Source organism: Salvelinus alpinus, chromosome 5 (genome assembly GCF_045679555.1).
Source record: "Salvelinus alpinus chromosome 5, SLU_Salpinus.1, whole genome shotgun sequence".
Classification (NCBI taxonomy): Eukaryota; Metazoa; Chordata; class Actinopteri; order Salmoniformes; family Salmonidae; genus Salvelinus; species Salvelinus alpinus.
Genome location: NC_092090.1, coordinates 66,580,857 through 66,596,694, shown reverse-complemented (window position 1 = coordinate 66,596,694; position 15,838 = coordinate 66,580,857). Strand labels below are relative to the sequence as shown.

General features: G+C 41.7%; 1 protein-coding gene across 1 annotated transcript in view; it reads right to left on the bottom strand.

The window, feature by feature from the left end:
- Positions 1-9,153, bottom strand: part of LOC139576561 (hexokinase-2-like) — a 64,079-nt gene extending 54,926 nt beyond the window's left edge. The window contains exon 1 of the mRNA XM_071402787.1: positions 8,818-9,153. Coding sequence (XP_071258888.1) covers positions 8,818-8,880 — 63 coding nt within the window. The 5' untranslated portion in view covers positions 8,881-9,153. The remainder of the gene's footprint in view (positions 1-8,817) is intronic.
- Positions 9,154-15,838: the final 6,685 nt, after the last annotated feature.

The window sequence follows — 15,838 nt, the reverse complement described above, 5'->3', positions numbered from 1 at the left end:
TTAACAATGTCTACACTATTTCTGATCATGTAGGGAACTTCTTATGGCTGCAGGGGCAGTATTGAGTAGCTTGGATGAAAGGTTCACAGAGGTGCCCATAGTAAACTGCCTGCTCCTCAGTCGCTAATATATGCATATTATTATTCATATTGGATAGAAAACTCAGAAGTTTCTAAAACTGTTTGAATGATGTCTGAGTATAACATAACTCATATGGCAGGCAAAAACCTGAGAAAAATCCAACCAGGAAGTGAGAAATCTGAGGTTGGTCGATTTTCAACTCATCGCCTATTGAATACACAGTAGGATATGGATCTGTTTGCACGTCCTACGGCTTCCACTAGATGTCAACAGTCTGTAGACCCTTGAATGAAGCTTCTACTGTGATGTGGAGCCGGATGGGAGCTGTTTGAGTCAGTGGTCTGGCAGACAGCCAGGTCACGCGCATTTCACATGATAGGGACTTGCGTTCCATTACTTCTATAGACACAAAGATATTCTCCGGTTGGAACGTTATTGAATATTTATGATAACATCCTAAAGATTGATTCTATACTTAGTTTGACAAGTTTCTTCGACCTGTAATATAACTTTTTGAAGTTTGTCCGACGTTAGGCTGGACCTGCACGAGCGTTTGGATTTGTTTACCAAACACGCTTTACCAAACAAAAATAGCTATTTGGACATAAATGATGGACATTACCGAACAAAACAAAAATGTATTGTGGAAGTGGGAGTCCTGGGAGTGCATTCCGACAAAGATCAGCAAAAGGTAAGTGAAGATTTATAATGCTTTTTATGAGTTTTGTTGACTGCACAATTTGGCGGGTAACTCTATGGCTTGCTTTTGTGGCTGAACGCCGTTTTCAGATTATTGAATATTGTGTTTTGCCGTAAAGCTTTTTGAAATCTGACACAGCGCTTGCATTAAGAACAAGTGTATCTTAATTATATGTAAAACATGTATCTTTCATCAAAGTTTATGATGAGTATTTATGTTATTTGACGTGGCTCTCTGCAATTTCTCCGGATATTTTGGAGGCATTTCTGAACATGGCGCCAATGTAAACTGAGGTTTTTGGATATAAATATAAACTTAATCGAACAAAACATACATGTACTGTGTAACATGAAGTCCTATGAGTGTCATCTGATGAAGATCAAAGGTTAGTGATTCATTTTATCTCTTTCTGCTTTTTGTGACTCCTGTCTTTGGCTGGAAAAATAGCTGTGTTTTCTGTGATTTTGCGGTGACCTAACAATCGTTTGTGGTGCTTTCGCTGTTAAGCCTATTTGAAATCGGACACTTGTGGGATTAACAACAAGATTACCTTTAAATTGGTATAAGATACATGTATGTTAGAGGAATTTTAATTATGAGATTTCTGTTGTTTGAATTTGGCGCCCTGCACTTTCACTGGCTGTTGTCAAGTCGGTCCCGTTAACGGGATTTTAACAAAAAAAGGGTTAAACAAATCAAAATATATTTTATATTTGAGATTCTTCAAAGTAGCCACCCTTTGCCTCGATTACAGCTTGCACACTCTTGGCATTATCTCAACCAGCTTCATGAGGTAGTCACCTATAATGCATTTCAATAAACAGGTGTTCCTTGTTAAAACTTTACATTTGTGGAATTTCTTTCCTTCTTAATACGTTTGAGCCAATCAGTTGTGTTGTGACAAGGTAGGGGTGGTATAAAGAAGATAGCCATCTTTGGTACAAGACCAAGTCTATATTATGTCAAGAACAGCTAAAATAAGCAAAGAGAAACGAAAGTCTATCATGACTTTGAGACATGAAGGTCAGTCAATCCGTAACATTTCAAGGCCATTGGAAGTTATTTCAAGTGCAATTGCAAAAACCATCAAGCACTATGAAACTGGCTCTCATGAGGACGGCCACAGGAAAGGAAGACCTCTTCTGCAGAGGATGAGTTCATTAGTTACCAGCCTCAGAAATTGCAGCCCAAATAAATGCTTCAGAGTTCAAGTAACAGACACATCTCAACATCAACTGTTCAGAGGAGACTGCGTGAATCAGGAATTGCTGCAAAGAAACAACTACCAAAGGACACTAATAAGAAAAGACTTGCTTGGGCAAAGAAACATGAGCAATGGACATTAGACCGTTAGAAATCTATCCTTTGGTCTGATGAGTCCAAATTGGAGATTTGTGAGATGCAGAGTAGGTGAACGGATGATCTCCGCATGTGTGGTTCCCACTGTGAAGCATGGAGGTGTGATGGTGCTTTGCTGGTGACACTGTCAGTGATTTATTTCGAATTCAAGGCACACTTAACCACCATGGCTACAACAGCATTCTGCAGTGATACGCCATCCCATCTGGTTTCCGCTTATTGGGTTTTGCGCTCATTTGCTTATCAACAGGACAATGACACAACACACCTCCAGGCTGTGTAAAGGCTATTTGACCAAGAAGGAGAGTAATGGAGTGCTGCATCAGATGACCTGGCCTCCACAATCACCCGACCTCAACCCAATTGAGATGGTTTGGGATGAGTTGGACCGCAGAGTGAAGGAAAAGCAGCCAATAAGCGCTCAGCATATGTGGGAACTCCTTCAAGACTGTTGGAAAAGCATTCCAGGTGAAGCTGGTTGAGAGAATGCAAGAGTGTGCAAAGCTTTCAAGGCAAAGCGTGGCTACTTCGAAGAATCTAAAATATATTTTGATTTGTTTAACACATTTTTGGTTACTACATGATTCCATGTGCTATTTCATAGTTTTGATGTCTTTACTATTATTCTACAATGTATAAAATAGTAAAACCCTTGAATGAGTAGGTGTCCAAACTTTTGACTGGTACTGTGTATATAAATAATAAGCTACTAAATCAACTTTCCAGTGGCACTGACTAAACCGATGAAGATGCATAGCCTAAGCTTCTCACCATACCGGTGATCGTCTCCAAGACAGGCCTGAGCTACTAAAACAGTGCTGTTCATCTGTTGCGAGAAGAAAAAAATAGTTGCTTCTATTGACTGAGATTAGATTTCTCTTTTCAGCAGTAGGCATTTGCTTTGCAAACACATTTCCCAAAACGGTATTTTTACATTTGTGAAAGGCACTTTAGTCCCTCCAGGATTTTTTGTGATATTGGTGGGCAAAAGTTTTGATTTGCTGCACCAATCCTCACATTTTGCATGGCAATATGCATGAATTTTGTGCAATTGGTAGCGGAAATGCGTTGACGAGGGAAACATTTTGTTGATGTGTGGCTTAATTGAACCATATAAAATGGGGAAAATGTGCACTGAGTGGTTGAAATTGCAAGTCCTCTTTTTGTACTGCGGTGATGAGTCAGTATCATGAGATATTGTGAAATGATTTTACTGTTTTATGCAGAAATAATGCAGTGACTGTCAAATTTGCAAGCACTCGCATAATATGCAGGGAATTGTTGATTTTGCAAAGACAAAATGTGATCAGCAAATCCTGTAGGGGCTAAAATGTTGCTATTCACAGACACCACAAACATAAATAAAATTCAGTACTGGCAGCTATTTTGAGCAAACCCATGAGTTTACCAGTCAAATTTCCAAGGTGAGGTTCCAAAATCCTTCTATGGATTATATTCTTATGACTACAACACAAGTTGTTTGCTATTTGGTGTGGGTGCTGCCCAAATTCAGACAGTGTTCAGACAGGAGTAATTGTAGAATTTGGGCAAAATTATTTCAATTTATCAGTGGGCGCTGCAGCACCTTCAGCACCCCTACTTCCCGCTGCTATGGACAGGAATCAATTTTGTCAGGGCATAAGTAGGGTAAAGCAGACTAGCTTAGAGAGAAAGGATCAGAAGGGTGAAAAGCCCAAATGTAACAGCCATTGACAGAGCAGGCAGATCAAAAAGGATAAGTATGTGACATTTATTTACCTAATGTAAAATATTTTAAGTGTGATGCTAGTAGTACAGTCTGTGGCCACACCTTACAGACTTTGACTTGCAAACTCACAGCTGGTGAGTTTGTCTGGACTGGTGCAATACCAACAACGAGACAGCCTACAGGGAGGAGATGAGAGCCCTGGCAGAGTGGTGGCAGGGAAATAACCTCTCTCTCAACGTTAACAAAACGAAGGAGCTGATCATGGACTTCAGGAGACAGCAGAGAGAGCACACCCCATCCACATTGATGGGGCCACAGTGGAGAAGGTGAAAAGCTTCAAGTTCCTCTGCGTACACATCACTGACAATCTGAAATGGTCAACCCACACAGACAGTGTGGTGAAGAATATTCAACAGTGAGGTCAGTACAGGTGCATTAATGCTGGGATCTCAAGGCCATCAGACTAAAATATCCATCACTAGCCAGCCTCCACCCAGTACCCAGCCCTGAACGTAGTCACTGTCACTAGCTGGCTATTGTACATTGACATGGAACACTGGTCACTTTAATAACATTTACATACCGTTTTATACATTTCTTCTTAACCTTTATTTAACCAGGAAGGGCTAATTGAGATTTGAAATCTATTTTTCAAGTACATCCCGGCCAAGTCGATACTCAATTACAGACAGACATGAAAATCTACAGACAATCTAATAGTATACTGTATTCTAGTCAAGGCCATTTATTAAGCTATTGCTGTAAATATACGATCCTATCCACTTATTCTTCAGATATACTATATATTCTATCCACATTCTGTGCATGTCTATACATCACATACACACACATAGTTGAAGTCAAAAGTTTACATGCACTTAGGTTGGAGTCATTAAAACTCATTTATCAACCACTCCACAAATTTCTTGTTAACAAACTATAGTTTTGGCAAGTCGGTTAAGACATCTACTTTGTGCATGACAAGTCATTTTTCCAACAATTGTTTACAGACAGATTATTTCACTTATAATTCACTGTGCCTTTAAAAAGCTTGGAAAATTCCAGAAAATGATGTCATGGCTTTAGAAGCTTCTGATAGGCTAATTGACTTAATTTGAGTCAATTGGAGGTGTACCTGTGGATATATTTGAAGGCCTACCTTCAAACTCAGGGCCTCTTTGCTTGACATCATGGGAAAATGTAAAGAAATCAGCCAAGACCTAAGAAAAATAATTGTAGACCTCCACAAGTCTGGTTCATCCTTGGGAGCAATTTCCAAACGCCTGAAGGTACCACGTTCATCTGTACAAACAATAGTACGCAAGTATAAACACCATGGGACCACACAGCCGTCATACCGCTCAGGAAGGAGACGCATTCTGTCTCTTAGAGATTAATGTACTTTGGTGCAAAAAGTGCAAATCAATCCCAGAATAACAGCAAAGGATCTTGTGAATATGTCCGTAAAAGGTGCCTTTACGGAGGACATATTCAATCAATCCCTATCCCAGTCTGCTATTCCCATATACTTCAAGAGGGCCACCATTGTTCCTGTTCCCAAAAAGCTAAGATAACTGAGCTAAACGACTACCGCCCCGTAGCACTCACTTCCGTCATCATGACGTGCTTTGGGAGACTAGTCAAGGATCATATCACCTGCACCCTACCCGACACCCTAGACCCCACTCCAATTTGCTTACCGCCCCAATAGGTCCACAGACGACAGAATTGCAACCACACTGCACACCGCCCTAACCCATCTGTAAAAGAGGAATACCTATGTAAGAATGCTGTTAATCGATTACAGCTCAGCATTTAACACCATAGTACTTTCCAAACTCGTCATTAAGCTCCGGACCCTGGGTCTCGACCCCGCCCTGTGCAACTGGGTCCTGGACTTTGAGGGTAGGAAACAACTTCTCCACCCCGCTGATCCTCAACACTGGGGCCCCACAAGGGTGTGTTCTCAGCCCTCTCCTGTACTCCTTGTTCACCCATGACTGCGTGGCCATGCAAACCTCCAACTCAATCATCAAGTTTGCAGACGACATTACAGTGGTAGGCTTGATTACCAACAATGACGAGACGGCCTACAGGGAGGAGGTGAGGGCCCTCGGAGTGTGTCAGGAAAATAACCCCACATTCAATGTCAACAAAACAAAAGGAGATGATCGTGGACTTCAGGAAACAGCAGAGGGAGCACCCCTATCCACATCGACGGGACAGTAGTGGAGAAGGTGGAAAGTTTTAAGTTCCTCGGTGTACACATCACAGAATACTGAAATGGTCCACCCACACAGACAGCGTGGTGAAGAAGGCGCAACAGCGTCTCTTAAAACTCATGAGGCTGAAGAAATTTGGCTTGTCGCCAAAAACACTCAAACTTTTACAGATGCACAATCGAGAGCATCCTGTCGGGCTGTATCACCGCCTGGTACGGCAACTGCGCCGCCCACAACCGTAAGGCTCACCTACACCACCCGATGTCACAGGAAGGCCAAAAAGATCATCAAGGACAACAACCTCCCGAGCCACTGCCTGTTCACCCCACTTTGCTGCAGGAGGGACTGGTGCACTTCACAAAATAGATGGCATCATGAAGAGGGAAAATTATGTGGATATATTGAAGCATCATCTCAAGACATCAGTCAGGAAGTTAAAGATTGGTCGCAAATGGGTCTTCCAAATGGACACTGACCCCCAAGCATACTTCCAAAGTTGTGGCAAAATGGCTGAAGGACAACAAAGTCAAGGTATTGGAGTGGCAATCACAAAGCCCTGACCTCAATCCCATAGAACATTTGTGGGCAGAACTGAAAAAGTGTGTGCGAGCAAGGAGGCCTACAAACCTGACTCAGTTACACAAGCTCTGTCAGGAGGAACGGGCCAAAATGTACCCAACTTATTGTGGGAAGGTTACCTGAAACGTTTGACCCAAGTTAAACAATTTAAAAGGCAGTGCTACCAAATACTATTTGAGTGCATGTAAACTTCTGACCCACTGGGAATGTGATGAAAGAAAGAAATCACTCTATTATTCTGACATTTGACATTCTTAAAATAAAAGTGGTGATCCTAACTGACCTAAAACAGGTTATTTTTACTAGGATTAAACATCAGGAATTGTGAAAAACTGAGTTTAAATGTATTTGGCTAAGGTGTATGTAAACTTCTGACTTCAACTCTATTTATACCCCGGACTACAACATTGCTCATCCTAATATTCCTATATTTTTGAATTCCCCTCTTTACTTTTAAAATGTATTGTTAGATATTACTGCACTGTTGGAGCTAGGAACATAAGCATTTTGCTACACCCGCAACAACATCTGCTAAATACGTGTATGCAACCCATAATATTAGCTTTCACACAAAATAGCCCTGTCCTGCTACAAGCAACACAAAGCTCTCATAGATGCTGCCCTTGCCACATATGCAGCACAGCTGAGAGGGAGAGTGTGTGTGTTTGGGGTAGTGAACCTAAACCTAAGGTGAGTGAGATGGAGAAGGGTGAACAGAAGATAAGTTACCAACCTGGTCTCAAAGCATTTTGTAATATTCTGTACGTAAATCCAAAACATTACTTTTAGGCAAAGGGGGATACCTAGTCAGTTGTACAACTGAATGCCTTCATCTGAAATGTGTCTCCCGCATTTAACACAACCCCTCTGAATTAGAGAAGTGCGGAGGGCTGCCATAATAGACATCCACGTCGTCGGCGCCCGGGGAACAGTGGGTTAACTGCCTTGCTCAGGGACAAATCAATAGATTTTTAGCTTGTCAGTTCAGGGATTCGATCCAGCAATTAGTATATGTTACGTTTCATATGGTATGAATTAATTTGTGGATTGCCATCACCCATTTTGTATGATATGTTATTAATTACAATTCATATATATGTTACAAATTAACAAAACTTACAAAATGTTATGAATTTGGAGACCATATATGTTTGGAATTCTAGCTAACTGACTAACGTTAGCTAGCTAGGGTTTAGGGTTAAGTTGAGTTGTTAGGTTAAAGGGTTAGGACTAGCTAAAAGGGTTAAGGTTAGGGCTAGAAGAAGGGTTCACTAAAATGGTTACGGTTAGGGTTAGCTAACATGCTAAGTAGTTGCAAAGTATCTAAAAAGTAGGTAGTTGAAAAGTTGTTAATTAGCTCAAATGCAAAAGTTGTCCGTGATGAGTTTCTTACTCGCACCCAACCAACCTACTTAATAAGTAACCATCTGCCTTATTTAACCATACCAAATGTAACATATACTAATGGATTTACGTTTACCATGTTACGTCTAGTCTATGAGACCACGCTGGACTTACGTAGAAGCACTTCATGATAGGCTCATTTCCACAACCATTTATCCTACTACTGATGTAACGATAAGTGTGCATGCATCCTGTCTAATTATGTGGATAGTCCTGTTTAGGTCAGTGATGTAGACAGTCTTACGTTTCAGGTTCAGCCAAGCTAAACTGACATGCCAACCGTCTATTTCTCAAAACATTGCTAGGTCAGTGCTGCCATTTCTTGGAATCCCTGCCCATCCATAGACCGGGCCGACGGCTCTCGCTCTGGCATTGCATTGAAATGCGGAAACAAGAAGATGCGCAATTATTTCATATTAAACAAGTCAGTAAAAGTGAATAATACTTGGGCATATCTCGTCAGTGTCTTCAACTTTAATTTAGTTCGTTTGGATAGACATTGTGGGGCATTTGACGGAAAATAAAACCTATTAACTACCACTCATTAGAGGAAATTCGACACAATGGAAACTAGCTAGACGCTCCACTGACGCAATGCCAATATGATCCGAGTCATCACACGACACGTGTGGCGTACTTCAAGTAACCTAGCCTCTTCTTTCGAGTGCTAGCTAACCGGTCAACGGCCAATATCACTTGTAAAATATGTCCCTTTATAACATAAAAAGAGCAAAGACATGTAGCTATGTTTTCTAGGCACTTACTTGTTGAACTTTGTCATGGTGGAGCTCCGTGAAGTAGTAAGCCAGAAGATGAGAGGCTATCATCGTCGTTGTAAATGTCCTTCTCTACCTCTTAGTTAGTTAGCTATGTCAATGTAATTATTTCCTATAGGGCTTGTTCGTTAAAGTTGTCGGCAACTAATCATAACGTCGAACAAAATCTTCTCTGGCCTTCGTTATGACAACTTTAGAGATGAAGGCTACAGAAGTCACATCGATAACTTCCACCTACTTCGAACAAGTAATTCTTAATATTCTTCGCGTCATTGCTGGCGATTGGCCACGAGGAAGGTGTGGCTTCTCTTCTTGTCTAACGATAAGCAAATTATCATAATGATGAATATTATAATTAAACACAAGATGTCCTTAAATATTATTATTTGATCTCTCAGAGCAACTTTTAACATTTTTATATAATATTAATATATCTTATTCATAGAGATACAACTATAATCGAATATATATAAAACAGGAGTGAGTTTGGTTTGTAATACGGATTAAACTGATTTCAGAGTGCAGTTCCATCTATTGACATGATGTTCCTGATTACAGGACTTTCATTACAGGACTTTCATTTCTTACATTCATGAACTGCCAGAAGAAGAAAAAATCTCATCATAGGAAGAAAAAGACTGTATGGGGGAAGAATACAATTTAAGGCAGGAAATTGACAGGGAGGAGAGAATTATTTCAACAACAATGTAGCAATACATCCAATTTAGCACATGCTGTAGCCTATTCAGGTGCCACATTCAATTATGTAGCCTATCCTGTAGCCCATTCAGGTGTGAGTGTTTGATGTATTATATGCACCAAATCAAGGTCAGTCATTTTCTGCAACAAGTAACAACTGAAATCATACTGACAAGATCACAGTACTTTGGTTCACATCTGCACTTCCCATGAAGCTGAATGACTAGGCATTACAGGGATCTGAGTATTCTTCTCTATTAGAACAATAGTAGGCTACTGTCTCAGAGGATGAGGGTTGGGGTCAGTTATATTTCAATTCAGAAAGTTTTTTGTGATCTTGATATTTCAGCATGGACTATAGATATAACCTTCAGATAATGGTGTGACTCAGACAGTGCTGCTCATAGAATCTCTGAGTTGGATACAATAAAACAGATCACAAGGTCAGAACATTGGGATCTAACTCCAAACTGCTGCTGCATAGCAGCTATTGTCCAGAAGAAATGCCACACCAACAGCCACTATTGTCACACCAGCCAAACCTACTGGCTGAAGTATGCCTATCTCTTTGTCAGTACCTACGCAGTGGTCAGGCCATGTACTGGTCATTCTGCCAATTCTCATCCTCATTGTATCTCTCCATCCATCCATTGTATTCCTCTCCATCCATCTGAAACTTTCCCTCCTATGACTCCTTGTCGAAACCCTATGGGAGTGCACTAGGGAATAGAGTGCCATGTCAGAAGCAGCCCTTGTCAATACTGTGTTCCTTCCAAACACACACAGTACCACATTAAATCACGATTAAATTAACATAAGCAAAGCCATTGCAAAAGGCCATCAGTACTGATTACAGCCCTCACACTGTTCATATTGGACACAATTCAAACAAACACTCTTTCAATAAAATGTGCCTTTTATATGAGTGTAGAAAAGGTCAGTAAATATTATGATGTTTCTAAATATTTCAAGGTTTGTATATCAATTGACTCTATTGCTCTTTTCCTTCTACTAATAAAGCATTGCTCATGCAACTCAGAAATACCAGCAACCAGTTTGGCATGTTTTGAGCACACAGATGTACACGTAAACATGAATGCAAATAGACGTCACATTGTCATGCTGCCTTAGGTCATGCATTCGACTAATGCTGTACGATATGATCATATTCTAAACACATGCTCATGTGGCAGAGGGAAATATCTGATCTAGCTCTGATCAGACTGAGGGGTGACTGGGAGTTTTAGGGCCCGTATTTATAAAGGGTCTCAGAGTAGGAGTGCTGATCTAGGATGCAATCTTATTCATTATGACCTAAAAGGCAAAACTGATTTAAGATCAGCACTCTTACTCTGAGAAGCTATATTAATACCGGCCCAGGTTCAGCTTTTGGATATAGCCTAACCCTCTCCTCTGTATTCTGGTTGTATTCCCTGTCTTCTGTTTGGACAGGACAGAATAAAAGGAGCGGCAAGATAAACTAGGTAATCCACGATGCAGGTATTAAAGGATTAGCTATTTATAACTCAAAGTTTAATGCCAAGTACAGTTGGCCAGAGTGTGAAATGTTTAGGATACTAAGCTATCATGTAGAGATAATGTTGAATAACATTTTTATACCATATATTTATAGTGTTATACATAAACTGTCTCCTATTCCTCAGTCATGATGGGACTTTTACGGTGATAAACTCACATCAGGTTCAGACCGGCTCCTCCTGGCAAAGCCCCCAAAAATGGGTTATGTCATTAATTTAATGTTCAGCGATCCACTCACGTATCTCCCAGTTGTATTTTAGCCTACGAGAGAGACTACGACTGATGATAGAGCCTAAATGTCCAAGAAACAAATGAAATGTAATTTATGTGCTTCATTGCGAAACACACATATTTCATGCTCTGTTTTAACACAAACTTGTTTTTTTGTGGACCTGAGTGAAGATGTAGATATATATATATATATAAATGCAGCCAGAGAAAAAACATGACATTCTGTATACTCTAGTCCAGGTCATATTTGAAGTATGCACTCTTTTTCTGATGTGATAACTGTAGCTTCTATTTTCCCAAAAATATATTACAGCACTCATGACCTCTAGTGGCTAACATTATTAGTACAGTTTTCAGCCAAGCTCAATTGCTCTAGCTCAGTAGTTCCCAAACTTTTTATAGTCCCGTACATTCAACCTCCAGCTGCGTACCCCCTCTAGCACCAGGGTCAGCGCACTCTCAAATGTTGTTTTTTGCCATCATTGTAAGCCTGCCACACACACACTATACGATACATTTATTAAACATAAGAATGAGTGAGTTTTTGTCACAACCCGACTCGTGGGAAGCGACAAAGAGCTCTTATAGGACCAGGGCACAAACAATAATATAATAATTATCAATAATTCTGCTCTTTATTTCACCATCTTACATATAAATCCTTATTTGTTCATTGAAAATTGTGAATAACTCACCACAGGTTAATGAGAACGGTATGCTTGAAAGGATGCACATAACTCTGCAATGTTGGGTTGTATTGGAGAGTCTCAGTCTTAAATCATTTCCCACACAGTCTGTGCCTGTATTTAGTTTTCATTCTAGTGAGGGCTGAGAATCCACTCTCACATAGGTACGTGGTTGCAAAGGGCATCAGTATCTTAACAGTGTGATTTACCAAGGCAGGATACTCTGAGCACAGCCCAATCCAGAAATCTGACAGTGGCTTCTGATTAAATTCAATTTTCACAGAACCGCTTGTTGCAATTTCAATGAGGCTGTCTTGTTCAGATATCGGTAAGTGGACTGGAGGCAGGGCATGAAAGGGATAATGAATCCAGTTGTTTGTGTCATCCGTTTCGGGAAAGTACCTGCGTAATTGTGCACCCAACTCACTCAGGTGCTTCGCTATATCACATTTGACATTGTCCGTAAGCTTGAGTTCATTTGCGCACACAAAATCATACAATGATGGAAAGACCTGTGTGTTGTCCTTGTTAATGCAGACAGAGAAGAGCTTCAACTTCTTAATCATAGCATCAATTTTATCCCGCACATTGAATATAGTTGCGGAGAGTCCCTGTAATCCTAGATTCAGATCATTAAGGCGAGAAAAAACATCACCCAGATAGGACAGTCGTGTGAGAAACTCGTCATCATGCAAGCTGTCAGACAAGTGAAAATTATGGTCAGTAAAGAAAACTTTAAGTTCGTCTCTCAATTAACAAAAAAGTGTCAATACTTTGCCCCTTGATAACCAGCGCACTTCTGTATGTTGTAAAAGCGTTACATGGTCGCTGCCCATATCATTGCATAGTGCAGAAAATACAGGACAGTTCAGCCGCCTTGCTTTAACAAAGTTAACCATTTTCACTGTAGTATCCAAAACGTCTTCCAAGCTGTCAGGCATTCCCTTGGCAGCAAGAGCCTCTCGGTGGATGCTGCAGTGTACCCAAGTGGCGTCAGGAGCAACTGCTTGCACGCACGTTACCACTCCACTATGTCTCCTTGTCATGGCTTTTGCACCATCAGTACAGATACCAATACATCTTGACCACCAAAGTCCATTTGGTATCACAAAGCTGTCCAGTACTTTAAAAATATCCTCTCATGTTGTCCTGGTTTCCAGTGGTTTGCAGAAGAGGATGTCTTCCTTAATTCACCCCCATAAACATAACGGACATATACCTGGAGCTGTGCCAGGTATGACTCATCCAGCTGTAGCGCCTAGAATTCACTGGCTTGTATGCTAAGCAGTAATTGTTTCAAAACATCTCCTGCCATGTCACTGATGCATTGTGAAACAGTGTTGTTTGATGAAGGCATTATCTGTATAGTTTTTTTGGCCTTTTCCCCCAGCATTGTCCCAGCCATATCTGTGGCAGCAGGAAGAATTAAGTCCTCCACAATAGTATGGGGCTTGCCTGTCCTAGCCACTTGGTAACTCACCATATAAGACGCTTCTAGCCCCTTCTTATTCATGGTATCTGTTGCTTTTACAAGTCTTACTACACGAAAGTCGTCTTAATTCTTAATTCCCTTATTTTTCAAATTGTCATGTTTTGTTTCTAAATGTCTGCGCAAGAGTGAAGGTTTCATCGAGTTGTGAGATAGTACTTTTTCACAAATAACACACTGTGGCTGAGGAAAGGCACTCTCCTAATATAAGTTAACACCAAATCAATGTAGTTTTCATCATATTTGCACCTCTTCGATGGTCCAAGTGGCTAGGACAGGCAAGCCCCATACTATTGTGGAGGACTTATGGTCCAACATCCCTGTCTGTTGTTCGGTGCTGTCCCGGGTAAGGGGGCAGTAGCTCTTCGGCTGCATCAGATTCCCAACTGTCAGTGTCCATGCTAGCTGGGCTAACAACAAATGTAGAATTACTGATGCTAGCATTGGATGTACTCGTGGAAGCAGATCAACTTGTGTTGTCGACAGGTGCAGGTGTAGTACTGCTGGTAGTAGCAGTTATACCAGTAGAGCTGGTATGTGTCTCTATGGATGCGGGCCTTACATGTTTTTAACCATTTATCAATTTCCGAGCAAACGGAATGAGCAGCAGCTACGTTTGGCTACATACGGACCGTTAGTGGAATTCCCGCGAGAGAGTAATGGTTAATGTGATTGGATGTTAATTATTTGATTAGGTTACCTGTATTTGACATTGTGTTGTTATTTCGCTGACCACTAGATGGTTTAATTTTATTTTTGGCAGTGAAACGAGACTACTCAGGTGAGAAAAAAACCTCACCCAAATGTTGGAAAATATAATTCGACAGTTAAAAAAAATAAATGTGAATCACATTTTTATTTGGCGTACCCCCGATGGCATTGTGCGACCATTACTTCAATCAATCAATCAAGTTTATTTTATATAGCCCTTCGTACATCAGCTAATATCTCGAAGTGCTGTACAGAAACCCAGCCTAAAACCCCAAACAGCAAGCAATGCAGGTGTAGAAGCACGGTGGCTAGGAAAAACTCCCTAGAAAGGCCAAAACCTAGGAAGAAACCTAGAGAGGAACCAGGCTATGAGGGGTGGCCAGTCCTCTTCTGGCTGTGCCGGGTGGAGATTATAACAGAACATTACATTTACATTTACATTTAAGTCATTTAGCAGACGCTCTTATCCAGAGCGACTTACAAATTGGTGCATTCACCTTATGATATCCAGTGGAACAACCACTTTACAATAGTGCATCTAACTCTTTTAAGGGGGGGGGGGTTAGAAGGATTACTTTATCCTATCCTAGGTATTCCTTAAAGAGGTGGGGTTTCAGGTGTCTCCGGAAGGTGGTGATTGACTCCGCTGACCTGGCGTCGTGAGGGAGTTTGTTCCACCATTGGGGTGCCAGAGCAGCGAACAGTTTTGACTGGGCTGAGCGGGAACTGTACTTCCTCAGAGGTAGGGAGGCGAGCAGGCCAGAGGTGGATGAACGCAGTGCCCTTGTTTGGGTGTAGGGCCTGATCAGAGCCTGAAGGTACGGAGGTGCCGTTCCCCTCACAGCTCCGTAGGCAAGCACCATGGTCTTGTAGCGGATGCGAGCTTCAACTGGAAGCCAGTGGAGAGAGCGGAGGAGCGGGGTGACGTGAGAGAACTTGGGAAAGTTGAACACCAGACGGGCTGCGGCATTCTGGATGAGTTGTAGGGGTTTAATGGCACAGGCAGGGAGCCCAGCCAACAGCGAGTTGCAGTAATCCAGACGGGAGATGACAAGTGCCTGGATTAGGACCTGCGCCGCTTCCTGCGTGAGGCAGGGTCGTACTCTGCGAATGTTGTAGAGCATGAACCTACAGGAACGGGTCACCGCCTTGATGTTAGTTGAGAACGACAGGGTGTTGTCCAGGATCACGCCAAGGTTCTTAGCACTCTGGGAGGAGGACACAATGGAGTTGTCAACCGTGATGGCGAGATCATGGAACGGGCAGTCCTTCCCCGGGAGGAAGAGCAGCTCCGTCTTGCCGAGGTTCAGCTTGAGGTGGTGATCCGTCATCCACACTGATATGTCTGCCAGACATGCAGAGATGCGATTCACCACCTGGTTATCAGAGGGGGGAAACAAGAACATGGCCAAGATGTTCAAAATGTTCATAAATGACAAGCATGGTCAAATAATAATCAGGAATAAATGTCAGTTGGCTTTTCATAGCCGATAATTAAGAGTTGAAAACAGCAGGTCTGGGACAGGTAGGGGTTCCATAACCGCAGGCAGAACAGTTGAAACTGGGACAGCAGCAAGGCCAGGTGGACTGGGGACAGCAAGGAGTCATCATGCCCGGTAGTCCTGACGTATGGTCCTAGGGCTCAGTTCCTCCG